Genomic DNA, 26,672 nt, shown 5'->3' with positions numbered 1-26,672 from the left:
ATTACGTCAAAACCTGTACTCTGGAGCAGGATTGATTTGGAGGTGGAGGGTGCCTCATGGTCTGGGGTGGTGTGTCACAGCATCATCGGACTGAGCTTGTTGTCATTGCAGGCAATCTCAAAGCTGTGCATTACAGGGAAGACATCATCTTCCCTCATGTGGTACCCTTCCTGCAGGCTCATCTTGACATAACCCTCCAGCATGACAATGCCACCAGCCATACTGCTCGTTCTGTGAGTGAATTCCTGCAAGACAGGAATGTCAGTGTTCTGCCATGGCCAGCGAAGAGCCCGGATCTCAATCCCATTGAGCACATCTGGGACTTGTTGGATCGGAGGGTTGAGGGCTAGGGCCATTCCCCCCAGAAATGTCTGGGAACTTGCAAGTGCCTTGGTGGAAGAGTTGGGTAACATCTCACAGCAAGAACTGGCAAATCTGGTGCAGTCCATGAGGAGGAGATGCACTGCAGTATTTAATGCAGCTGGTGGTCACACCAGATACTGACTGTTACTTTTGATTTTGACACCCCCTTTATTCAGGGACACATTATTCAATTTCTGTTAGTCACATGTGTGTGGAACTTGTTCAGTTTATGTTTAAATTGTTGAATCATATCTTGTTATGTTCATACAAATATTTACACATGTTAAGTTTGGTGAAAATATACGCAGTTAACAGTGAGTTTCACTACCCCGAATTCACCCGCCGATTCCGAGCTGTTTTCGATCCCCCACCAGAGGGTCGGGCAGTGGGTGATTGGCTGTTCCACCTGCGACAGGAGACGAGGAGCGCGCAGGACTTTGCCCTGGAGTTCAGGACCTTGGCCGCAGGAGCGGGATGGAACGACAGGGCTTTGATAGACCACTACCGATGTAGCCTCAGGGAAGACCTTCGCAGGGAGCTAGCGTGTCAGGACACCACATTCACCTTGGATGAACTCATAGACATGTCCATTCGTCTGGACAACCTTCTGGCTGCCTGCGGGCGTCCGGAACAGGCCCTATTGTTTCCACCCCCAGGCTCTCCTGCTCCCATCCCCATGGAGTTAGGGGGGGCTGCATCGAGGGGGACCGGAGGAGGAGTTTCTTGCTGCACCAGTTGTGGTCGGAGAGGACACACGGCCGACCGGTGCTGGAGGAGCTCGTCTGGGAGTCGGGAGGGCAGGCGGAGCACTACTCGCTCACCCCAGGTGAGTCAGCACCAGACTCACCCAGAGCTTCCTATCGGTCATATGTTTGTGTTAACCTCTTTTCCTGGTTTTTCTCCCTCTCTACAGCACAAGGCGCTAGTCGATTCAGGCGCAGCTGGGAACTTCATGGATCGTGGGCTCGCGTTAAGGCTAGGGATTCCCCTGGTGTCGTTAGATCTACCTTTCCCCGTGCACTCCTTAGATAGCCGACCATTAGGGTCAGGAGTGGTCAGGGAGGTGTTTAGGAGTGTCTGTTGGTGCGACTACGGTGGAGAGTCCAGACCAGGTTTCCACCGTGCGCATTCCCTCTGAATATGTCGATTTGGCTATCGCCTTCAGTAAGAGGAAGGCAACCCAATTACCACCCCATCGTCGAGGGGACTGCGCAATAGACTTCCTGGAGAACGCTGCACTTCCTAGGAGTCACGTGTACCCATTGTCCCAGGAGGAGACAGTGGCTATGGAGACATATGTCGCTGAATCGCTGGGACAGGGGTACATTCGGCCCTCCACATCACCCGTCTCCTCGAGCTTCTTTTTTGTGAAGAAGAAGGAGGGAGGCCTGCGCCCGTGCATTGATTATCAAGGTCTAAATTCTATCACAGTGGGGTTTAGTTACCCACTACCTCTCATCGCTACGACGGTGGAATCATTTCACAGGGTGCGCTTCTTCTCAAAACTGGATCTGAGGAGTGAGTATAATTTGGTGCGTATCCGGGGAGGAGATGAGTGGAAAACCGCATTTAGTACTACATCTAGCCATTATGAATACCTCGTCATGCCATATGGGTTGAAGAATTCTCCAGCCGTCTTCCAATCCTTGGTAGACAGGGTTCCCCGCGACCAGCTCGGACAGGGAGTGGTAGTGTACATCGATGACATCCTGATATATTCTGCCACACGCACGGCGCACGTGTCTCTGGTGCGTAAGGTACTTGGGCGACTGCTGGAGCATGACCTGTATGTCAAGGCCGAGAAATGTGTGTTCTTCAAACAGGCCGTTTCCACCTCCGGGGTGGTGATGGAGTGTTGCCGCTTTACAGCCGTGCAAAACTGGCCGACTCCGACCAAGGTGAAAGAGGTGCAGCGGTTTTTAGGGTTTGCCTATTACTACCGGAGGTTTATCCAGGGTTTTTGTCAGGTGGCTGCTCCCATTACCTCACTGCTGAAGGGAGGACCGGTGCGCTTGCGTTGGTCAGCAGAGGCAGGCAGAGCTTTCAGTCGTCTGAAGGAGCTGTTCACCAATGCTCCCGTGTTAGTGCATCCGGACCCCTCTTTAGCGTTCATAGTGTTGGTGAACGCGTCTGAGGCTGGTGTCGGGGCCGTGCTGTCCCAGCGCTCAGGCATGTCACCAAAGCTCCGCCCTTGTGCTTTTTTTTCGAGGAAGCTCGGTCCGGCGGAGCGAAACTATTACGTGGGGGACCGAGTGTTGTTTGCTGTACTCAAGGCTCTGAAGGTGTGGAGACATTGGCTTGAGGGGGCTAAGCACCCTTTTCTCATCTGGACTGACCATCGTAATCTTGAGTATATCCGGGCAGCGAGGAGACTGAATCCGCGTCAGGCTAGATGGGCCATGTTCTTTACCCGGTTTTGCTTCACCATCTTGTAGCGGCCAGGCTCCCAAAACACTAAAGCCGATGCGCTGTCCCGTCTCTATGATACCGAGGAGCGGTCCGTCGAGCCGACCCCCGTCCTTCCACCTTCATGTCTCCTGGCACCGGTGGTATGGGAGGTGGACGCGGAGATAGAGAGGGCATCACGGTTAGAGCCGGCCCCCCCTCAGTGTCCAGCAGGGGCTCAGTACGTGCCGAGGGGGGTCCTTGATGAACTAATACGTTGGGCTCATACTCTACCCTCCTCAGGTCATCCTGGCATCGAGAGGACAGTGCGTAGTCTTAGGGGGAGATACACGTTGGCTAAGGACGTGAGATTTTATGTCTCCTCCTGCTTGGTGTGCGCTCAGAGCAAGGCTCCTCGACACTTGCCTAGAGGGAAGTTACATCCCCTCCCTGTTCCACAACAGCCGTGGTCACACTTATCGGTGGACTTCCTCACCGACCTTCCCCCGTCCCAGGGAAGTATGACGATCCTGGTCATTGTAGATCGGTTTTCTAAGTCCTGCCATCTCATCCCATTGCCCGGTCTCCCTACGGCCTTGCAGACTGCGGAGGCCCTGTTTACCCATGTCTTCCGGCACTACAGGGTGCCTGAGGACATCGTTTCTGATCGGGGCCCCCACTTCACGTCCAGAGTTTGGAGGGCGTTTATGGAGAGACTGGGGGTCTTGGTCAGCTTGACCTCGAGTTTCCACCCCGAGAGTAATGGGCAGGTGGAGCGAATAAACCAGGATGTGGGCAGGTGTCTGTGGTCATAATGCCGGGACCGGCCAGATGAGTGGGCGAGGTATGTTCCTTGGGCTGAGCTCGCTCAGAACTCCCTCCGCCACTCCTCAACGAACATGTCTCCCTTCAGTGTGTGTTGGGCTACCAGCCGGTCCTGGCCCCATGGCATCAAAGCCAGACCGAGGCTCCTGCGGTAGAGGAATGGGTACAGCGCTCAAAGGACACCTGGAAAGCTGTGCAGGAATCGCTGAGACTGGCGGGGGGACGGCAGAAGAGGAGCACTGACCAGCACGGCAGTGAGGCCCCCGTGTTCGCACCGGGGGACCTGGTCTGGCTCTAGGCCCAAAACCTGCCCCTCCGCCTGCCCTGCCGGAAGCTGGGGACGCAGTGTGTGGGGCCATTTACAGTCCTGAGGAGGATAAACGAGGTGTGTTACAGGTTACAACTTCCTACGTATTATCGCATTAACCCCTCGTTTCATGTGTCTCTCCTCAGGCCGGTGGTGGCTGGTCCCCTTCAAGAAGGTGAGGTGGCTGGTCCCCTTCAAGAAGGTGAGGTTACTGAGGTCCCTCCGCCCCCTCTGGACATCAAGGGGTCCCCGGCGTACATAGTACATGGCATTCTGGACTCGAGACGTCAGGTGGGGGGCCTACAGTACCTCGTGGACTGGGAGGGGTACGGTCCGGAGGAGAGGTGCTGGGTACCTGTGGGGGACATTTTGGACCCTTCACTCCTGAGAGACTTCCACCGCCTCCACCCGGTCGCCCTCGGTGGCGGCGCGCTGCGGGAGCCGCGCTTCAGGGGGGTACTGTCACGACTTCCGCCGAAATTGGCTGCCCTGCCTGTTTGAGCGGTGCTCGGTGGTCGTCGTCACCGGCCTACTAGCCGCCACTGATCCCTTTTTCCGTTTTCTGTTTGTTTTGTCTTATTAGTTGCACCTGTGTCTAATTGTGTTTTCCTGTTGGGCTTCCTGATTTAAGGCTAGTAAACCCGCCCTTGTTTTGTGCGGGGTTTACTCTTGTGTTACGTGTTGTGTTGTTGGGTGTGTTCGTGCTCCGGACCGGGTAACCTGTGTTTTGGGTTGGTCCATATTTTTCGCAACCTGTGTGTTTTGGGCATTGCTTTTTGGTGCCATATTAAAGTGCACTTCTCCCTTTGGAACTCTCTGCTCTCTGCGCCTGATTCTTACCTCACACACCTAGTCCCGAGTGACAAGGTCTCTAGCTAGGTCTACTCATGACCTTGGATAGCCTTTCCCTTTCAACCCTCCTCCACACTCCCACCTTCTAATGTCTGCTTGAGAGCTACTCTGTTAAACCTCTATGAGGCCTTGCTCAGAGAATAAAATATAAATATTATAATATAATAAGATATCAACAATATGGAACTCTGTAAAATACTGAAAAGGTAGGTGTGCAATCTGAATAGAGGACATTTTTTATTGTGTTTATGCTAAATGGAACATATGGAACATAATATACAACAGAAAAGGTCATGAACATTTGCTTGAGATATGAAATATTTATATTTGTTACATACATACATTTGAATTATCACAATGAGAGCTTGTACTTTCGCAGATCATTGTAGAAGTCTATTGAAGAGTTTCTATCAATAACGCTAAATAGCCATTTTCAGAACTGTTGGTAAATTAGCCTTTATTGTTATTGTAAGAACTTATTGAAGAGTTTGGTGGGGGGGGTTTCTCACTATTTAATCACGGCATGGGGTTGATGACAGAGATGTATTTGTTTGAAATCTATCACTTGATTTCAGAGAGACAACTAATCAGAGAAATAAGTAGTACTTTGAGGTTTCACGGGGTCAAATGTAACAAATAACTACATTTTTTATAAAGAACAGTACAAATGATACATGACATCATTATTGTGACATCAATATTATGAATCAATACATTAATATGAGATCTGTATGTAAAACATTTCCATTTGACATTTTAGTCATTTAGCAGATGCTCTTATTCAGAGTTAGTACATTCATCTTAAACTAGCAAGGTGAGACAACCACATATCACAGTCACATACAATACACGAACATTCCATTCCATCTAAACAATAGATATATAGCAATTTGTAAGAAAAAAAAACGTTTAAAAAAATCTGAGAACAGTAATATTTGACACACACGTTAAAGGTGCCCATAAGCAATCATTTCTGGTGAAAACACAACCGTGAAAAACTGATGGATATAGAGATTTGGAAATTAACTCTTAATTTACACTGTAATACAGGTACCAAGATGTACTTGGAGGTGCATGTGATATTTCGTAAGTATTTAGACTCCATTGTGCAACTGTTCTACTGTTCTACATGTCTATATGAGGTGTTGAGCAACACTCTTCTCTCCCTCTCAGCCTCCATTCTGTATGAATTCAACAGAATAAAAGTGCATTGAGAGGAGAGATGTCCTTGTGTTCGTGTGATTTTCTTTTATGAGGCCCCTGACTGTGGCGTCGCTCTACCAGGATGTGGGGGGAAGTGGCCAGAGTGAGAAGCCCACCACAGGACTCCTTCTCTGGATCTAATTTTCACATAGCAGGGGTATGGACCTGGACATTCGTGGGGATTTAAACCAGTAGCCAGCACCTCTATAACAAGACACTGCCGAGAGAGAGAGAGAGAGAGAGAGCGAGAGAGAGAGAGAGAGAGACAGAAAGAGTCTAAGTGTGTGTGTGTGCGTGCGAGAGAGAGAGAGAGAGAGAGAGAGAGAGAGAGAGAGAGAGAGAGAGAGAGAGAGAGAGAGAGAGAGAGAGAGAGATAGATAGAGAGAGAGAGGTCATCCAATCCAATGACCTGTATCAATACTGATGTTTGATTTGAACATGTCAGCCTAAAGTTAAAAAAGGATATGTATAAATCATTAAATGTATACTACTGTATATTATAACTGGTTTGAAACAAGTAGCTTTATATTAGGCCTACTCTTGATTTATTTTTTTGTTTTGAGTTATTTATACACAAATAATGAAATTAATCGTTGACTTCGGAGGATGAATTGTATTACAATAAACAGGAATAGGCTAGATAGTAATAACGCATAGATATTACAGATATGAATAATATAATATCTATAATTAATATAGCAATTTATTTTAATCTGCAATAGGCGAATATTTAAAACAAGCATGTTCAATTGTTCTTCCCAAACACTAAATGTCATGGTTGCCTACCACTCACATGAGGGATTTCAACAGCCACAACAAAAAACTCCTTCCCTGCTTAACCGTTTCTACCAGAAGGGGGACCAGTCCGTCTGCCGAAGACGGAGAGTGGTCGACCGCGAGCCGAGACAGACGAGACTGCGAGGGCGGCCAAGCAGATTTTGGGTTGTGAGTTCGACTCCGGATCCGGGGACTAGCAGATCCAGCAATCCGCATCTTGCCATGATCCCGAGGATTTTAATCATGCCTCTCTGTCTGTGTGTGAGTGCAGGCAGGCTGACAATGATTTCCTCAGTGATTACGTACAGAGCGAGTCCCTGCGGGGTAGGGGCCCCCTCTGGAGCCATCCTGATGGCTTTGGGGGCCTTGCTTCCATTTTCCATTATTATGTGGACTACCGGAGCGACAGCGCAGTCCAAGACCTTGCAGGTTTGTGATGAGGAGGGAGCTTCCATCTTCTCTCTGCTTCTTCATCCTCTTTTTAAACCAATTTAGACGTAGATTTAGATCAGATTCCGAACCTAATCCATGATTAGCTAACTGGATTGGGAAAAGGAAGACTCTATAAGAGTTTTGATGCTTCTAGGTGGATATGCAGGGAAAATTGTTATTCTTTTTTTCTTTTGTTTCATTTTTGCTCTCTCACAGCAGGCGTTTTGCATATGTCTTTCTCACGCGACTGCATTTGAGATCTGAAGCTAAAAGCAACAGTTCAGCTTTTATTTCTAAACGACTATTAGCCTATACCTACAGTACACGCGAATGTGTATTGCTGGAGAATGGAAGCGCATGACGGTACCACTATATTCTGACACTTTTCCCGATACGCAGTTGAACTAAATAGAGTTGCCTACCGATTAATTGGATTTTAACATTAGGTTACATCCACCTACTCATCACAAAATAATCGCAACTGATATTCAGACCATATACATTTTTTGTAATGGTAAAATAACACTCGCTGCTATTGTCAGTGAAATTTAAAAAGGATTTCCTTAGTGAATCCAATTTACCTGTCTGAAACTGAGCAACTTCAGCGTTTTCTGTAGGATGTCGCGCCGCAAGCAAGCTAAACCAAGATCATTGAAAGGTAAGTGATATGTTGGATGCCTCTGAAAAAGATCGTAAACTATGTTGGTGTGGAAACCAACCAAATTCACCAACTAACGTTTTAGATGAAATCAACTTGTATACGGTAGTGTGAGTTCATGTTTTTACAGAGATTAGATACTATTTTCCTCTCGTTTAAAAGTATTTTCCCCTTTTTTACATACTCATTTGGAAACGCCTGGCGAATTCATTTTTCTTGTAGGAAAAACCCCTCATGGTATAGTAACATTGTAATTTGTGTACATTTAGGAAGCTAGAGAGGGGAGAAATGAGACAGCTCTATACGGAATAGGCTACCCCAAGCGATGTGATGGAACGCGGCGAGTTTGAGGACCATCTGGATCTGTTAATGACGCTGAAGTTCGGAGCTTGAGCTGGCTGTCTGCTGGAATGGTTGATTTGTAGTGTCACGTGACGCGAGTCTGATATTAAATGGGAGGAAGCATTTTTAATAAAGTGTGTGCTTGTGGAGGAGGAGATTAGTAGATTAAATTGATAGCTAGAAGGTACTACTTTGCGTTTGACCTGTTCCTTGAGAGCCTTGGTAATTAGATTTCACGAACTGTCAGATTACTTTATAACTTTATCATTATTGGTCAATAGTGGGGATTTTCTCATATAATCTATTCCACATTAGTGCTATATTAAAACGAATGCTATTATATGATTATAAGCATAAAGCAGAAATACATCCACATGTGATATGTATTTATTTGATAGACTCTCAGTTTCCAAAGTGATACATTATTTTTGCTCTGTACACATTCATTTGAGATGAACTTTGTCTTAATTTATTCTTAATTGGTCACATTATGATATGTACCAAAGGTATCTTAGATACATACACGTACACACACACACACACACACACATAGGGCTGTGACGGTCATGGAATATTGGATGACGTAATTGGCCAGCCAAATGACCAGGGTCACTGTTCGAATAGCAAAAAAATGTATGCATTATTATTTAAAAAAATGATTTAAGCATATTTTCTCCTCTGCTCCTTACTGCATGTGCTGCCATAGAAAAATAATGAATAGAACACCCGTCCCCATTCAAGGCAGTGATGGCATATAGGGGGCCATTGTGAATGTGCCCATAGGAGCAAAGCAGGAAGTAAAAGCAAGAACTAAAAGCAGGAAGTGCACCCATCAATATGTGCTGGGATTTGTTGATTCAGCTTAACTGACAAAACCAAAAATATTTTCCATTGCATGAGCCACGTCATATAACATCATTTGAATTAACATTCTACAGTACCATGGAAATGATTGCATCACAATATTAGGAAGCCATTGCAAGTGTAGTGTACCCATGAGTTTACAGTCAAATTTCCAGGGTTAGAGGTTCCAAGCCTGTTCTATTTGTTCTATTTCTATGTGCGCTACTGCTGCATTGTGTGGGGGAGAGGGGAGACTCGTTTGGGAGACTTGTTTGCTACAACAACACCTTTTGTTTCAGCAAGGAGTAACAAAGTTTCCTCACATTGTGAAGAGTCCATGTTCCCTCCCCCAAAACAGTTATCACGGTTATTTTATTTTAATGATGTCTTTATCCATAACCGTCAGTTACACGGTTCTACGGTAGCCAGCTTTACACACACAGTATTTCTCTGTAGTGTTTGTGGTAGGGTAGCTGCTGAGGTTCGAGGTTGAGCTGCAGTTCATCTGACAGGCATTGTATTTTGCTCAGCAAATAATTGTCCACAATTTCACTGTCTCAGCTTGTGGTCTGTTGACTCTTTCTTTCTCCCCTTTCATTCTCGGATGTCTTCATCTCCAAGGATAGTTACATGGTCTATGGTAAAATTCCTACAGCGACCATTTTAAATCAATACCCAGGAGAGAGGGGAATGTGAGTGTGAGTGTATCATGCACATCTCACTGTTCTTGTCACAGACTTTTTCAAGTGTGTCTGTGTCTGCTGGTTATATTCACAGTAAACAACGCCTCTATAGATAGATTTCTGTTTTTGTCAGCAGCTCACACTTTGGTGGCATTGACTGGTTTTGATGCTGTAGGTGAAATGACATTCTCTATTCTCCAAAGATAAATCACTTAGACATTATATGTTTAAACCAGCAGATGTGCTACAAGTGTGTGTGTGTGTGCACATTTCTTTAGTGTGTAGGCACATCATTTCTTCTGTGTGTGTGTGTACATGTGTGTGTGTGTGTACGTATGTGTGTGTGTCTGTGTCTGTGTGTGTGTGTGTGTGTGTGTGTGTGTTTGTGTGTGTGTGTGTGTGTGTGTGTGTGTGTGTGTGTGTGTGTGTGTTGAGTGTGTGTGAGTAAACAGTATGTGTCAGAGAGAGACTGCTTGCAATATTTTAAAAATTGTCTGAGTGATGACATTTAGTGTTTGTTTTTGCATTGCTATTGAAATCCAAATGCAACAGCTTAGTTACAGAAACGGTTTCTACTCCCATATGTTCTCCACAACTGTCTTGTCTTTAAGTAAAGTTGTAATGAAATGTGAACCCGTCCTAGATTTTTCAGAAGAGAGCAGGCAGATGTTGTTTATTGTTTTGTGTCCACCTCTATCCTTAAGGACGCAGTCACACTTATACTGATGTTCACAAGACAGCCTTCCTTTTCATCTGTGTTGGGGATTCTGCATAGTTTCAGTGTTTGCATTAGGTGGTGTCTGTCAGATTATATTTCCCCTCAGAATGTAGTAGCAGAGTATTATTTATTGGTTGTCTTGTGTTGGCTAGAAACAGTGGTCAGTGTTTGAATGTAATGGTAGCTCTTACTCTAGGTAGTTTACCTTTCAGACTGTAATAGCAGAGTTTCAGATCACAGTGTCATCGATTGTGTTGTGTGGGTTGTGTGGGTTAGAGACAGTGGTCAGTGTTTGAATGTAATGGTAGCTCTTACTGTAGGTAGTTTACCTTTCAGACTGTAATTGCAGAGTTTCAGATCACAGTGTCATTGACTGGGTTGTGTGGGTAAGAGACCTGGTCAATGTCCATGTCTCACCCTGACAGTAAAATAACACTTTGTTCTGTGACTGATAAAAGTAAGGTCAGACGCTGATGGCACATGTAGGGACAGTCAATCCCAATCATGTCCGGAGACGGGGGCGTACGGGAGGCTATCGGTTGACTTAGGTTGAGAGACAGCATGTACAGAGAGAGAAATCAAATTGTATTTGTCACATGCGCGAATACAACAGGTGTAGGCCTTACAGTGAAATGCTTACAAGAAAGGGGACAAAATAAAGCTTTGATGGTCGAATCTCTTTTTCTTCTTATTCTGTCTATGAAATCTGTCCCCCTTTCTTTTCCCTGTGGAATCTGTCCCCCTTTAACTTCTCTGTCGATTGGATGCTAGAGGGAGTCAGAGGTTATGTTTTGGTCCTGTTGAGGAAAAGGGCAACGTTACAAGTCCCGTTTCAATTAAGTCTGAGAGAAGTAGCCGGCGCCGTTAATGCTTAGGGGAATAGATGGCACAGGACAAGACCGTACATAATTCACTTATATGCAAACACTTCACCCTCGCCACTGACATTTACTCAATCCTGTTCCATCTGCATTTCTAAACTGTGGCGGGTGCATCGTGATTTTGTTTTGATGTGAACGCTGAAGTGTTGGGTCAGAAGCTTGTTCAGTCACAGTGATCTGCAGTGATAGAGGGATAGAAGGACGATCCCTCAGTCAGACTAGTCCAGATTCTGCACATACAGAACATATGACTGCCTGCCACGTTGCTCACTGACCTCCTGAGCAGAGAGCGCGAGAGAGAGACTGGGTTGATATTTTCTCTTAGAGCACTCTCTCCCACTCCTCTGTCTTCATTGGCTGAAAACTATATTTCCAGGGTAGCTGTCGTCTGCATACATACATTTATTTTCTGCACCATTTAGTTAATGTATAGCAGAGTATGATGAAATCGTTGTCATGTCATATACACCTTAAATATATGATGTTTATCACAAGATGAGTTCCGTCACCACATGAGTGAACTCTGGGAATTGGCTTGGCATTGGATAGAAGCAATGGAAATAGTATGAATGCTTATTACAGTCAAGGAAATGCTATGAAATCAACAGCTAACATAGATCCTCTGTGTCATATAGGCTGACTGTCAAAAAGAACCCTGTTTTGGCTTAATTAAATAGTCTAGAGTTTGCCTTGATAAACACATTTTTTTCTCCTCACCATTTTGTCTTTTGAATTGGGTCTATATGACTTGATTTAATTTGATTTCAGGTCATTGACGTTCAGGCTTTATTGTTATCATATTAGTGGGGTTCATTTAAAGTGTTGCAAATGTTGTGAGTTCAACCATAGTTAAACCATGTCTCCATCTCTAGTCCAGTATCGATGCATTTATTGATGTCCAACCTGGCCAATATGGAACTAGGCAGATGTGCTGCACTCTGTGGATACATAGCCACTTTTTTCGATTTGAAAACCAAATTTACAGTACCTAATTTAAACCAAGTGATTGCAACTAGGCCATACAGTACTTGAGCTTTAGAGTTTTGTTGTTGCGAATATAAATGAAAAATAATTATTCAGTATGTATTCATAATTATAAAAAATGCAATAAGAGCTGCACTCATTTGCTTTTAATGATTAAAGTGAGAGACAGAGTAGATATGCTATTCACTCTATTTTATTTTCCTCTACTTTAAACTCTAGCAAGCTCTAATGCCATTTCTACTTTAATAAGCTCCCAATATTTTTTTATTATTTAATTTAATTTTAATTTTTACAATTAATGATCTGTGATATAACACCCATTAACACTTTTCTAATGTGACGCAAAAATATGGTTAGTATTATCATTAAGGAAATGATGATGGAGCCATAGAAATCCCATTAACATGGCTGTCAGTGTGCTTGATGTGCTGGAGGCTGGGGCTCAGTGAGTTGTGCCGGGCCTGTCTGGGTGCCACGGGAGCTGGCCGATATCTACTTTTATTTCATGGCGTGTGTCTCTCCTGTTGTCATGGCTTGTCTGTCTGCTGGGAGATGGTGCCTCCCTGATCTGCTCTCAATGATTGATTTCCTGACAAATTTGTTTGAATAAAATACATAAAGTATTATTATTTTTGTTTAATAAATATGATCATTAAATAAAATAATACATTAGTATGATTATTTATCCATTGATAGTATTATTATTTTCAATAAGGTATTATTCAATTTCAAACTACTTCAGAATGACTATTCATATTCAGAACGTGTTTACATTATAATAATACATGAAGGATTACAAACATTACAGTGTATGATTAACACATGGCTCCTCCATTGCAAATTATTTATGACCCTAATCAGCAGCAGTTCAAATAATGCTCATTAAGAAAGTTATTCATGGGCAGTTTGTGTCCTCTCCCCTCCTCTCCCCCAGCACTAATTGAGGAGGTTTGACCTGGTGACCCCAGCTAAATTGAGTTGTAGTCCCTGTGGCGAGTGTCTCCTTCCCGGTCAGTCAGGGCCGATTACACAGCCATTGTGCTCCACATTGTAATGTCCAAGCTCACTGTAACCAACCAGATGAATCCCGCTGCTACTCACCGCTCGCATATCCAGGAACAGAGACTCAGGGCTTTGCATGTGTGTGTGTGTGTGTGTGTGTCTAGCAGTCCTTCTTCTCTCTCTCACACACACACACACACACACACACACACACACACACACACACACACACACACACACACACACACACACACACACACACACACACACACACACACACACACACACACACACACCCTCTTTACTTATGGCCTTACAGCCTTTCACGCAACAGGAATTCATTTGATGGATTAAAGCAAGTGATACTCAGATTGTGTTGTGTTTTGCCTGTTCACATCTTCATTAGATTGTGTTGTGTTTTGCCCGTTCACTTCTTCATTAGATTGTGTTGTGTTTTGCCTGTTCACATCTTCATTAGATTGTGTTGTGTTTTGCCCGTTCACTTCTTCATTAGATTGTGTTGTGTTTTGCCCGTTCACTTCTTCATTAGATTGTGTTGTGTTTTCTACATGATTTCTAAGAGACATTTCACTGTATTGCTTTTATTGAGGACATATGGCCATGAGTCTTATTCTTTGGGTTTGTATTTATTGGTTGGTAATTCATTTGTAGATGACATGTTGAAGGATTGATTCTTGCCAGGGGATTGCCAATCTCTCCTAAATGACTTTGTGTTGGATTGTATATGTTAATCAGCGGACCTTCGATGCTACAACACTTGTAGTCAGATGACATTATTCCTGTTACATGTATAAAATCAAAGGAGCAGTGTTGATTTGGTCCCATGTGTAGTATGTTGTATCAACACAACATTGCAGCATAGTAATAAAAACAGTGTGTCATTGGCAGAGTTTTACAATGTACCTTGTCAAAAATGTATTAACTGATGTGATATTCTGTTTGTCTGCTCATATAATATATTATTATATTATAATATATTATTATGTCTGCTCATAAAATATATTATTATATTATACGAGCAGACAAACAGAATATCACTTCAATATTATACGAGCAGACAAACAGAATATCACTTCAGCAGCCGACCAGCTACCATCTCTTGTTGAGATGGTTATCAGGCAGCTGTAGTATATATTCATTAAATGAGTCAGGGGTATTATTATTAATTTCTCATTGAGTATTGCATCAATGGCTGATGAAATGTGTATTTGATCGTTGCTGAGTTGTCATTGTTGGAGAAATACTATGGGTAAATGATTTGCATGTCTGACAGGTTAGCTCGGATGACCAATAGCGCACCTAGGTAGCACCTGTCAAATCCACTGAAACATCCCATGGAGTGATGGAAATAAAAAGGAATTTACATCAAGAACAAAAATGGCTTGGTTTGTCATTTTTTAATAAGTTCACAGTGGTGACAAATCATCAAATCATGGCTGATGCTGCTGTAATGGATAAGTTCTGATGGCATTCTAAAATGGAATTTTCTGCCTCAACTCCCTTATCTCGCCAACAGGGACAGTAATCAAAACAAAAACTCCAGCTCTCCTCCAAACACACACACACACACACACACACACACACACACACACACACACACACACACACACACACACACACACACACACACACACACACACACACACACACACACACACACAGTCCTTCCACCCAACCAATCTCTGTACAAACCATGGGGGATTTATTAGGATCCCCCTCTATCCTGGTCCATTTAAATGATCCTGGATGCAAGGTGCTCAACACAGCTGGATAAACTCATTAGATTCACAGGGACTCAGGCTCACTCTCTAAGGCCTGTATGTCTCCACAGGACGAGGCGAGGCTTCTGCACTGGTGAGACGGAAAGATACAGAGACACAGTTCTCTATTTACGGTGCTCTATGGGGACACATTCAACATTGCGTTCATCTGCCACTCCTCATCTCTCCCATTTTAGTGATGTGTTTAACAAATTAACTAACAGAGTTCAGAGGACTTTTATCTTCTCACAAATTGGATAAATGGTGTGTGATTAACTCTGGTAGGAGTGCAGATCTATTGTTCTTCCTTTTGTGGAATGAAACACATTTCCTAAACATGGCATGTCATAAAGACAGCTTTGAAGAGGATCTCCTTTACTGAAACTCTTGTTCAATATCGGCCAGCGGTTCCGGCAAGTGAAGGAGACAGTGCCACTCCTATCTCTCGCGTTACCGTCTTCATAAGAAGCTGCTTGCCTCTTCCCTCTTGATTCTCCAGCGAGGTTTGACACCACTCTCTACATTGACTCCAGCTCACTTGAGAATAAGTTGCTCACCACCATAAGATACTTGTCTTAATTATACAAAGTACAGGATATTTGGTGCCTTTGTTTAAAAGTGTCACTAGCTGGTTTCTGGTGTTGGCAGTCACACTGCCACTCTCCCCCTGCTGGGAGGTCCTGTCAGACATCCCTTTCTCCCTGCTGAAGGGAAATGAAAGGCTAGATGGAGAAGGCATAATGGAGAAGGCATTTCAACTGCAGGGGAGGAACAGAAAGGCATCAGAAGTCCTTGGTGAGACCCTCATTTTACAGGGAACAGGTGGGAGAGTCTTTAGTTCTCTTCCCGCTGCTAAAATACATTTAGTTCCCTGTACTTGACATGCTGCAAGGAACTCTTCCCCCCCCCCCCCCCCCACCGTCACCCAGTTCAAAACAGTTCCCACGCGAAAAAAAATCTGGCCTTATCAAGCTAAAGTTATTTTTGTCAAGACCAATATCACATTGTATCAAATAAGGGTTAATTGCCATGTAGTGTAGCTAATGAATTAATCTTAACGCTGATCAAACCATAACTCCTATGACAAGCGTTCAGTTACCTATCACTGACTGACTGGGGGCTGATCTGAATGCACAGTCATACTCTGACAAATTAAACCTCAAAATCGCACAAATATGCCACGTTGTGAACTGGCCTTGGATGAATACATATAAACACAGTCTTTCAAAACTACGAAATATAAATAATATTATATCTTATAGTCCTATGAATTGTTAATATCCCCGTAGTCTCACGTTGCCATATCTCTAAAATCACATCGTTGTCACGCCTCCCTTGGACTTTTTTGTATTGCAAAAACGGTTTGAATGTTCAAATAGTTTTCTAACTCATCTTCTGTGGGGGTGGTGTGATATGTGCGTCACTGTTTTCTGTCCGGGTAGTTGTTACCTATGCTAGTTTTAAAGTTGTCAAGTGTGGCTGGCAGTCTATGATTTATATTTGTTGAAATTGAAAGAGGACTACGCTGGGAAAGTCAAATGTCACAATAACGTTCTAAACCGCTCTAGTGACAAATGTACTTTTTCCTTCGTCTCCATTCATCCACATGGCTGCTGGCTGCACCTTTTGCCCATTATTTTTCTTTTGTAAGGACCCAAAAAATGGAGTCAGTGGAAGAACCTATTCGAGTAAGTAAACACAGTTTTTATGTAAAAAAAAAAGAATAAGTATTATCAGCTAGCTAGCTGGCTACAGTAGGTCACTTTGTATGCTAACTCAATGGAGCTGCGAGCTAGCTGTTTAGCTAAGTTAATTAAATGTCATCAACTAGCTCAGCGTTTCCCAAACTCGGTTCTGGTCCCAGCTTCAGCTGTCAGTAAAGGAACAGTGTAGGCTACTGGATAGGGCAGGTATTTTTGTGTGAGGACATTATGAAAATATTCTCCAGTTCCAGTCCCTAGAGAGGGACATTTTGAAGACAGAGATAATAGCAACATATTCAGTGCTGTCTATTTTGAGGATAATGAAGCCTGTTTGTTTGTTTGTGATGTTTTCTGTCCTCAGGAAATCTGTGAAAGCCTGTTTGCAGATGAGGAGAGAGGTCCATATGAATATTCCAAGAGACTGGGTAGATCCTATATGCCATGGGTTGTATGTGTAGGCCTACCTATGTTAGCAAATGTTGCATACAAAAATACAGTTTAACATCACTCACAATGTATAAACCTATTACAATTGGCGCTATTACCATTACAAACCCTGCAGGAGGTCTGCTGGGAGTGCAGGGTTCTGTCCAGCAAACCCTGCTGGGAGTTCAGGGGGACAACTTTGGTTTTATAAGTGGGGGGACATCATGACATTTTTTTATCCCCTCGGATAAACACTCCAAACAGCCTACCCGACCGCTTGGAGGAGTTTGCATGGTCCTAAAGCACACCATTGCCTCGTTTTGTATCACATTCCAATGGTAAAACTGCCATTTCAGAATGTGGGGGGACATGTCACCCCCATCCCCAGTGAAAGTTACGCCCCTGCCTGAAATTATGCTTTAGTAATAATAGCCTACTTGTTACTACTCAAGTATCTATTGTTGTTTACACTAAGATGTCTAATCTTTACATACGATTTAGCTTATTTGTACATTTTGAAGTGTTGATTCTTTGAAGTGAAGTGTTTAAACTTGTTTTAACTGTTAAACTATTATTCAAAATGAACTAGTGTCAATGTTGATTAATCATCACAATCCTACAATAAAGAGGGGTTCTGTCTCTAATGTGTCTGTCTTTCTGTGTTGTATTCTCAAATGAACATTTCCTTTTTGTCTAGTTGTAAGATCACCAATCTGTTTTATTTGATTGTCACTCTCTCAGTATATCAGCTATGTGAATCCATTTTGCACATTATCATATGGCATGCATCACTAATGCAGCCATAGGCCTACAGTATGATGTATGTCTACAGACCCTGGTTTGATTCCAGGCTGTATCACAACCGGAAGTAATTGGGAGTCCTATAGGGCGGCGCATCATTGTAAATAAGAATTTGTTCTTAACTGACATGTATAGTTAAAAGGTTAAATACATTTTTAAAATGATGGCATTACTGGCCTTATGGGCATCTATTATCTGTAACAGAGAATAGCTAAACTCACACATTGTTTACATGTTGAGATATATGTTCTCAATTTTAAATGATGCCAGTAGACAATGTACAGTATATACCAGATTTTGTATATGCCTTTTAAGTGCTAACATGTACAGTTGTTTAGTGTACATCTACCCCTTGTAATTTAGGTACCATATGGAAATAAGGAGATGTCAATTAGGCTACAGGAGATGAGCATTACAGATAACATTTTATGAGGTTAATGAAATGTTATTTTATACATTTTAGCAATGTTGCTTGCAAAATAATTGCGGTTGTTCCCATAGATAGACAGTACATGGTTGCTCTATGTATCACTGACCCTGCATAAGCTAGCGACTGGGCTAAAACAGCTAACTTTTAGGTCAATAAAATATGCTATTTTTATTAACATTTTGTAGTCTTTATAATCATGAGAGAACGTTAACTAGCTAGTTATACCAAGGTAGCTTAGAAGGTTAGCTGACTTTTCTAAAAACAAACCTCGTTGTGGCTAGGTACTTCTTGTCCCTCATGCTAGCCTGTACAGAAAATATCACTTCAGAAATATATTGATATGTAGGCCGTTGTCCTGAATGAATTGTGAGTAGTGATGTGTGAGAAAGTTACAGAGGAATAAATATCATACCCCAAAAACCTTTATTTAACTAGGCAAGTCAGTTAAGAACAAATTCTTATTTACAACAACGGCCAAACTCTCCCCTAACCCGGACGACGCTGGTCCAATTGTGCGCCGCCCTATGGGACTCCCGATCAAGGCCGGTTGTGATACTACCCGGGATCGAATCCGGATCTGTAGTGACACCACTGCAATGCAGTGCCTTAGACCACTGCTACACACGATCCTCCAAAATTCTAGATTAATGCTGTGACAGTACCATTTTAGTCTAAATGTGTTATTTATCTATATCTTCTGTCTAATACATGGGGTTTTATTTTGTCTCAGAGATATCCTCTCACTAATGCAGTCATCAAGGTGTTTTTCAGTTTGTCACTGTTGATGTTGGGAGAGGGTTTCTTGGGAGAATTTCATTAATCATAATGTCATTACTCAGTCCAATATGTTATTTACGTGGGAGGTTGCCTACCTTGTTGCCGAACCTCATACACATGAAAGGCTTGTGGATTCCCAAACCCCAGAATTGCAGAAATCACTGAAGCTGGAGACTTATATCTCCCTCTCTAACTTTAAGCATCAGCTGTCAGAGCAGCTTACCGATCACTGTACCTGTACACAGCCCATCTGTAAATAGCACACCCAACTACCTCATCCCCATATTGTTATTTTTTAAATCTTTTGCACCCCAGTATCTCTACTTGCGCATTATCATCTGCACATCTATCTCTCCAGTGATAATGCTAAATTGTAATTATTTCGCCATTATGGCCTATTTATTGCCTTACCTCCCTAATCTTACTTCATTTGCACACACTGTACATAGATTTTTGTATTGTGTTATTGACTACGTTTGTTTATCCAATGTGTAACTCTATGTTGTTGTTTTTGTCGCACTGCTTGGCATTGTCTTGGCCAGGTCGAGTTTGTAAATGAGAACTTGTTCTCTACTGGCCTACCTGGTTAAAGGTGAAATAAAATACAAAATAAAAAAAACAGGTTGAGCTGTTGAAATCTCCTGGAGTTTCCATGCAGTAAATAGTAAATATAAAAAAGATAGTGTAGAAAAAAGGGAGAAAGACAGTCTCAGTGTGTCTGACAAGTGGAAACTTGTTTTTGGTTTCTTGCTGTTAATCACTTCTTCCCCCTCTCTCTCTTTCTTTCTGGCAGTAGAAGACAATGTGATAGAGGAGCAGCACAGTCCTGGGCAGACTGCCATTCAGAGCGGTAATGCTCCATTTCATATTTCATAATTGGGGTCTGGAAAGTGGAGCGTGCGTGTGATCTATGGAATGAAGTGTGTTTCAACCATTAAGATATGTTACTGCTCCTTGTGTGTTTGCTCACCTGTGTGTGTGTTTGTGTGTGTGTGTGTGTGTGTGTGAGAGTGCCCGTGCAGGCACGCATGTCTGTTTGAGAGAGCATTTTTATAAAATGCTGTAAAATGCATGCGTTGTGTGTATATTGTATTCATGCCTGTTTGTTTGTGTGTGTGTGTGTGGGGGGGGGGGGGGGGGGGTACAGTTGAAGTCGGAAGTTTACATACACCTTAGCCAAATACATTTAAACTCAGTTTTTCACAATTCCTGACATTTAATTCCCTGTATTAGGTCAGTTAGGATCATCACTTTATTTTAGGAATGTGAAATGCCAGAATAATAGAAGAGAGAATGATTTATTTCAGCTTTTATTTCTTTCATCACATTCCCAGTGGGTCAGAGGTTTACATACACTCAATTCAATTAGTATTTGGTAGCATTGCCTTTAAATTGCTTAACTTGGGTCAAACGTTCCAGGTAGCCTTCCACAAGCTTCCCACAATGGGGCGGTAGGGTAGCCTAGTGGTTAGAGAGTTGGACTAGTAACCGGAAGGTTGAAAGTTCAAACCCCCGAGCTGACAAGGTACAAATCTGTCATTCTGCCCCTGAACAGGCAGTTAACCCACTGTTCCTAGGCCATCATTGAAAATAAGAATTTGTTCTTAACTGCCTAGTAAAATAAAATAAAAATAAGTTGGGTAAATTTTGGCCCATTCCTCCTGACAGAGCCTTTTTAACTGAGTCAGGTTTGTAGGATCCTTGCTCGCACACACTTTTTCAGTTCTGCCCACAAATCGTCTATAGGGTTGAGGTCAGTGCTTTGTGATGGTCACTCCAATACCTTGACTTTGTTGTCCTTAAGCCATTTTGCCACAACTTTGGAAGTATGCTTGGGGTCATTGTCCATTTGGAAGACCCATTTGTGACCAAGCTTTAACTTCCTGACTGATGTCTTGAGATGTTGCTTCAATATATCCACATAATTGTCCTGCCTCATGATGCCATCTATTTTGTGAAGTGCACCAGTCCCTCCTGCAGCAAAGCTCCTCCACAACATGATGCTGCCACCTCCGTGATTCACGGTTGGGATGGTGTCTTCGGCCTGCAAGCCTCCCCCTTTCTCCTCCAAACATAACGATGGTCATTATGGCCAAACAGTTCTATTTTTGTTTCATCAGACCAGAGGATATTTCTCCAAAAAGTACGATCTTTGTCCCCATGTGCAGTTGCAAACCATAGTCTGGATTTTTATGGTGGTTTTGGAGCAGTGGCTTCTTCCTTGCTGAGTTGCCTTTCAGGTTATGTCGATATAGGACTTGTTTTACTGTGGGTATAGATACTTTTGTACCTGTTTCCTCCAGCATCTTCAAAAGGTCCTTTGCTGTTGTTCTGGGATTGATTTGCACTTTTCGCACCAAAGTACGTTAATCTCTAGGAGACAGAACGCGTCTCCTTCCTGAGCGGTGTGACGGCTGCGTGGTCCCACAGTGTTTATACTTGTGTACTATTGTTTGTACAGATGAACGTGGTACCTTCAGGCATTTGGAAATTGCTCCCAAGGATTAACCAGACTTGTGGAGGTCTACAATCTTTTTTCTGAGGTCTTGGCTGATTACTTTTGATTTTCCCATGATTTCAAGCAAAGAGGCACTGAGTTTGAAGGTAGGCCTTGAAATACATCCACAGGTACACCTTCAATTGATTCAAATGAAGTAATTTAGCCTATCAGAAGCTTCTAAACCCGCAAAAAGATTTCCTGGAATTTTACAAGCTGTTTATAGGCACAGTCAACTTAGTGTATGTACATTTCTGACGCACTAGAATTGTGATACAGTGAATTATAAGTGAAATAATCTGTCTGTAAACAATTGTTGAAAAAATGACTTGTATCATGCACAAAGTAGATGTCCTAACCGACATGTGAAAACTATAGTTTGTTAACAAGACATTTGTGGTGTGGTTGAAAAAGGAGTTTTAATGTATGTCAACTTCTGACTTCAACTGTATGTGTGTGTGTTCACGTCTTTGTTTCCTAACCTCTGATAGAGGTAGAATAGAGCTCACAGAGCAGATGAATGTGTCCTGTCTGCTGGTGTGGCATTCACCGTAGGCCCTCCAGGAACAGAGCAGTAATCCAGGTCAGGCTCATAGAGAGCCCCCTATGAATGAGGCCTGCTACTGATCGCATCCACCACGCGACCATTCTTTAATTTCATTTGTCTGCTAAAGGTTAAGTCTCATTTGTGGTTATTTTAAACCTGATATGGATGGCTTTGCCCAGCAGGTTGGGGACCCTGGGTACTCACACAGTCACACACACTGCCTGGAACCTAGCACTGTAGTGAGTCCAGTAGCGTTTGCACACCTCCCTCACCCTCTCCTCTGCCATCTCTGCGTAAAACAGTCTTGTGCATAAGGCAAGAGCACCAGGCCCATACCAGTCTATTCTACGGCTGTAGTGTTTTGTATTGATGTCTGGGTGTTGGTTGGTGTTTGGTAGAGAAGCAGGCTCTGTATGTCTAGGTGTTGGTTGGGGAGAGTCATACTCCGTATATCTGGGAGTTGGTTGGGGAGAGAGGCAGGCTTCGTCCTCAGCCACCCCAGCGGCAGTAGATGAAGCGCTGGGCTTATGAGCTCCTGTTTCCCCTGGTTCCCTGGGACACCTCCTGTCATCCACAGCCAATGGCGGGCTAATGAGAGCCCCTGATTACAATGACCTCCTCAGACACACGCACACACGCCTCTCTCTCCTCTCCTCTCCCCTCCTCTCCTCCGCACCTTCTTCCCCCGCCTCCTCCCTCTAGACGCCATCTCCTGAGTTAGGGGAGACAGCAGCGACTTGATCGATGTCTGCCTGCGGAGAAATCAAGAGGGCACACAAATTAATTTCTCACTTTTCTCATTTGAGTTTGTATGGCTGATTTTCTTTTAACCCTCTTGTCAGATGCAGTGTAAAGGATGCTAGTAGAAGTTGCAGAAATTTGCTAAAATATAGGACAAGATTATTGTTATTGTTTTGAATAATTTGCCCCACATTTTTGACTTTTCATTTAGTCTTTCATGTCATTTCACCTGTTATAGTGCCTTGAGAAAATATGATTTTGGACCAATGATCAAGAACAGTATTGTTTTTAAACCCCTTTATATTTAAATGGCAGATCTAACATTTACAGGGCCTTATGGTTAAACCATTGCCCATCAAGAGCTTTTTGATGTAAAAAAATACATCAGCTTCTATTCATGCTTGTAGGCCACTGATCAGTGATTGACATGGTCACAATACCCATTAGCCCCTTGATAATCCCCTACCTAAATCAGACGTGATGTGTCAAGGGCTTGGCTCAAGAGAAGACCCCCAGCAGGGTTCCTCTATGAGCCTGTATGTTCATTGTGTCTTACAGCCAGGTACCTACTGTATTATTATTCTATACGCCACACTCATGTTTGATGTATAACAGAATAGGAAAAAGGGGGAAATGATAACAAAATAGGTCTCTGGTAAAGAAGAAAGAAAGACAGCATTTTAGTTAGCTAGTGCGGAGGACAGGAACAGTATGATATGGAAGGTTTAATGAGGCAGAGTGCTTTTTACCCGGAGAGAGAGTGTGGAACAGGCATAAGATCCACAGCTTGGCTTTACAACTGCCGTCACTGCCTGTGTTGAGTTATAACCACATGCTCCGCCTTCTTTCTTCTCTCTTTAATATCTGCTTTTCTTTCTCTCCTCCTGGCTGTGGCTGGTTGGGGCTGTTTTGTGGAAGACGTTGTCTGCTCCAGCTAGAATCGGAGTGGACTAAGCTCTGGGTCTGAGAAAGAGAAAGGGTGTGTGTGTGTGTGTGTGCCTGTGTGTGTGTCTTAGTGTGTTTGTATTCTTATAACAGGCGTACATGCTTACATGCGTGTGTGTCTGTAATAGAATGTGTTAGATCTGAGAGGTTGTCTGGATGGCGATGTACTCTTACTGTAGTGCAAGCTAGTGGTATACATCATAGTGTCGGCTGATGGCTGAGGCAGCCCCAGATCAATGCACTGCAGGGCTTCGTACAGCAGGAAGAGGAAAGGACTCTTTCACTCCAGCACTTCTCAAACCATATTCTCTATTATTCATTTCCTTTGTTGTTCGACTACACTAATGGCATGGCAAGGCGCTTCGTTCAATATTATCACTCAGAGAGAGAGAGAGAGAGAGAGAGAGAGAAAAAAAGAGAGAGAGAGAGAAATAAAGAGAGAGAGAGAGAGAGAGAGAGAGAGAGAGAGAGAGAGAAAGAAAGAGGAAATCAAATCATGTTTCTCATTCGTGCGCTTTGATTTCCTTTCCTTAGTGTTCTTATATTCCTTTTGGTGCAACGATTTTAATGGTGAATGATGCCACCTGTGTTACCTGTGACATGTGGTGGTTTCTTTATCATGTAAGCTTCCGTGTTGTTTCGGTTGTTTGCTCTACATCCTCCAGTAATAGTTTGGCCACGTGAATCTAAAAATGTAATATCAAATCAAATTTCATTGGTCGCATACACATATTTAGCATATATTATTTCTGGTGTAGCGAAATGCTTGTGTTCATAGCTTCAAAAGTTTGGGGTCACAGAAAGGTCCTTGTTTTTGAAAGAAAAGCACATTTTATGTCCATTAAAATAACAGAACATTTATCAGAAATACAGTGTAGACATTGTTAATGTTGTAAATGACCTTCGTAACTGGAAACGGCAGATTTTTTATGGAATATCTACATAGGCGTACAGAGGCCCATTATCAACAACCATCACTCCTGTGTTCCATTGGCATGTTGTGTTAGCTAATCAAAGTATAGCATTTTAAAAGGCTAATTGATCATTAGAAAACCCTTCTAAAACCCTATGTTAGCACAGCTGAAAACTGTTGTCCTGATTAAAGAAGCAATAAAACTGGCCTTTCTTTAGACTTTCTTTAGCATCAGCGATTGTGGGTTCGATTACAGGCTCAAAATGGCCATAAACAAAGAACTTTCTTCTGAAATTCGTCAGTCTATTCTTGTTCTGAGAAATGAATGCTATTCCATGCGAGGAATTGCCAAGGAACTGAAGCTCCTGTACAAAGCTGTGTATTACTCCCTTCACAGAACAGCGCAAACTGGCCCTAACCAGAATAGAAAGAGGAGTGGGAGGCCCCAGTGCACAACTGAGCAAGAGTACAATGGAGTGTCTAGTTTGAGAAACAGACACCTCATAAGTCCTCAACTGGCAGCTTCATTAAATAGTACCTACAAAACACCAGTCTCAACGTCAACAGTGAAGTGACTCCGGGATGCTGGCCTTCTAGGCAGAGTTCCTCTGTCTAGTGTCTGCCCATCTTAATAATTTATTTTTATTGGCCAGTCTGAGATATGGCTTTTTCTTTGCAACTCTACCTAGAAGGCCAGAATCCCAGAGTCACCTCTTCACTGCTGATGTTGAAACTAATGTAAAAGAATGGAATTAAGAAATATATAAATATTAGGACGAGCAATGTCAGAGTGACATTGACTAAAATACAGCAGAATAGAATACAGTATGTACATATGAGATGAGTAAAGCAGTATGTAAACATTATTAAAGTGACTAGTGTTCCATTATTAAAGTGGCCAGTAATTCCATGTCTATGTATATAGGGCAGCAGCCTCTTAGGTGCAGGGTTGAATAACCGGGTGGTAGCCGGCTAGTGACGGCTATTTAACAGTCTGATGGCCTTGAGATAGAAGCTGTTTTTCAGTCTCTCGGTCTGAGCTTTGATTGCACCTCTACTGACCTCGCCTTCTGGATGATAGCGGGGTGAACAGGCTCGGGTGGTTGATGTCCTTGACAATCTTTTTGTCCTTCCAGTGATGCTGTAGGTGTCCTGGAGGACAGGCAGTGTTCTCCCAGTGATGCGTTGGGTAGACCGGTTTGGTATCTTTAACAATCCTTGGTTCCTGCCAGTGCCTGGTAAAGATATGAGGGGGGGCTATCATGACCTCCCCTTTAGGACCATCTGGCAGAATGCCCAGAATATGTTCTTTAACTTAAGATAGGAGACGGCGCCAGACACATGCCGGAACTATGAACTATGCTTATGTAACGTGTCTGTAACCTGTATATAAGGGAACTAACGGGACTGCCCCGTAAGAGCTCCTGATCATCATGTGTACATGGTGCATTGAGTTGGTTGGAACCTCTCCAGCGTGCTGATAGTAAACAATGATTCATGTAAGATTGACTTCAGGTGTCCCTGTGTAAGATTTTGATGACAATGGTCTGAGGAGCCAAGCCGAATTTCTTCAGCCACTTGGGATTGAAGAGGCTCTGTTGCGCTTTCTTCACCACACTGTCTGTGTGGGTGGACCATTTCAGATCGTCAGTGATGTGTACGCCGAGGAATAGGAAGCTTTTCACCTTCTCCACTATGGTCCTGTCAAAGTGGATAGGGGCGTGCTCCCTCTGCTGTTTCCTGAAGTCCACGGTCAGCTCCTTAATTTTGTTGCCGTTGAGGGAGAGGTTATTTTCCCAGCACCACTCCGCCAGGGCCCTAACTTCCTCCCTATAGGCTGTCTCGTCATTGTTGGT

The 26,672-nt window shown here is 43.3% G+C and overlaps 1 protein-coding gene across 8 annotated transcripts in view; it reads left to right on the top strand.

Moving 5' to 3' along the window:
* Window positions 1–6,962: 6,962 nt before the first annotated feature.
* LOC109874837 (zinc finger protein 521) overlaps window positions 6,963–26,672 on the top strand; it is a 181,451-nt gene continuing 161,741 nt past the window's right edge. For 4 of the 8 annotated variants that reach the window (XM_031809980.1, XM_031809979.1, XM_031809976.1 and 1 more), the window contains exons 1-2: window positions 7,164–7,802; window positions 19,967–20,023. In XM_031809980.1, coding sequence (XP_031665840.1) covers window positions 7,763–7,802; window positions 19,967–20,023 — 97 coding nt within the window. In that variant the 5' untranslated portion in view covers window positions 7,164–7,762. The other 4 variants (XM_020466863.2, XM_031809978.1, XM_020466860.2 and 1 more) reach the window with 4 other exon arrangements.

Source organism: Oncorhynchus kisutch, linkage group LG30 (assembly GCF_002021735.2).
Source record: "Oncorhynchus kisutch isolate 150728-3 linkage group LG30, Okis_V2, whole genome shotgun sequence".
Classification (NCBI taxonomy): domain Eukaryota; kingdom Metazoa; phylum Chordata; class Actinopteri; order Salmoniformes; family Salmonidae; genus Oncorhynchus; species Oncorhynchus kisutch.
Note: the sequence above shows the minus strand (reverse complement) of the source record. Positions and strands in the feature narration are given on the sequence as shown.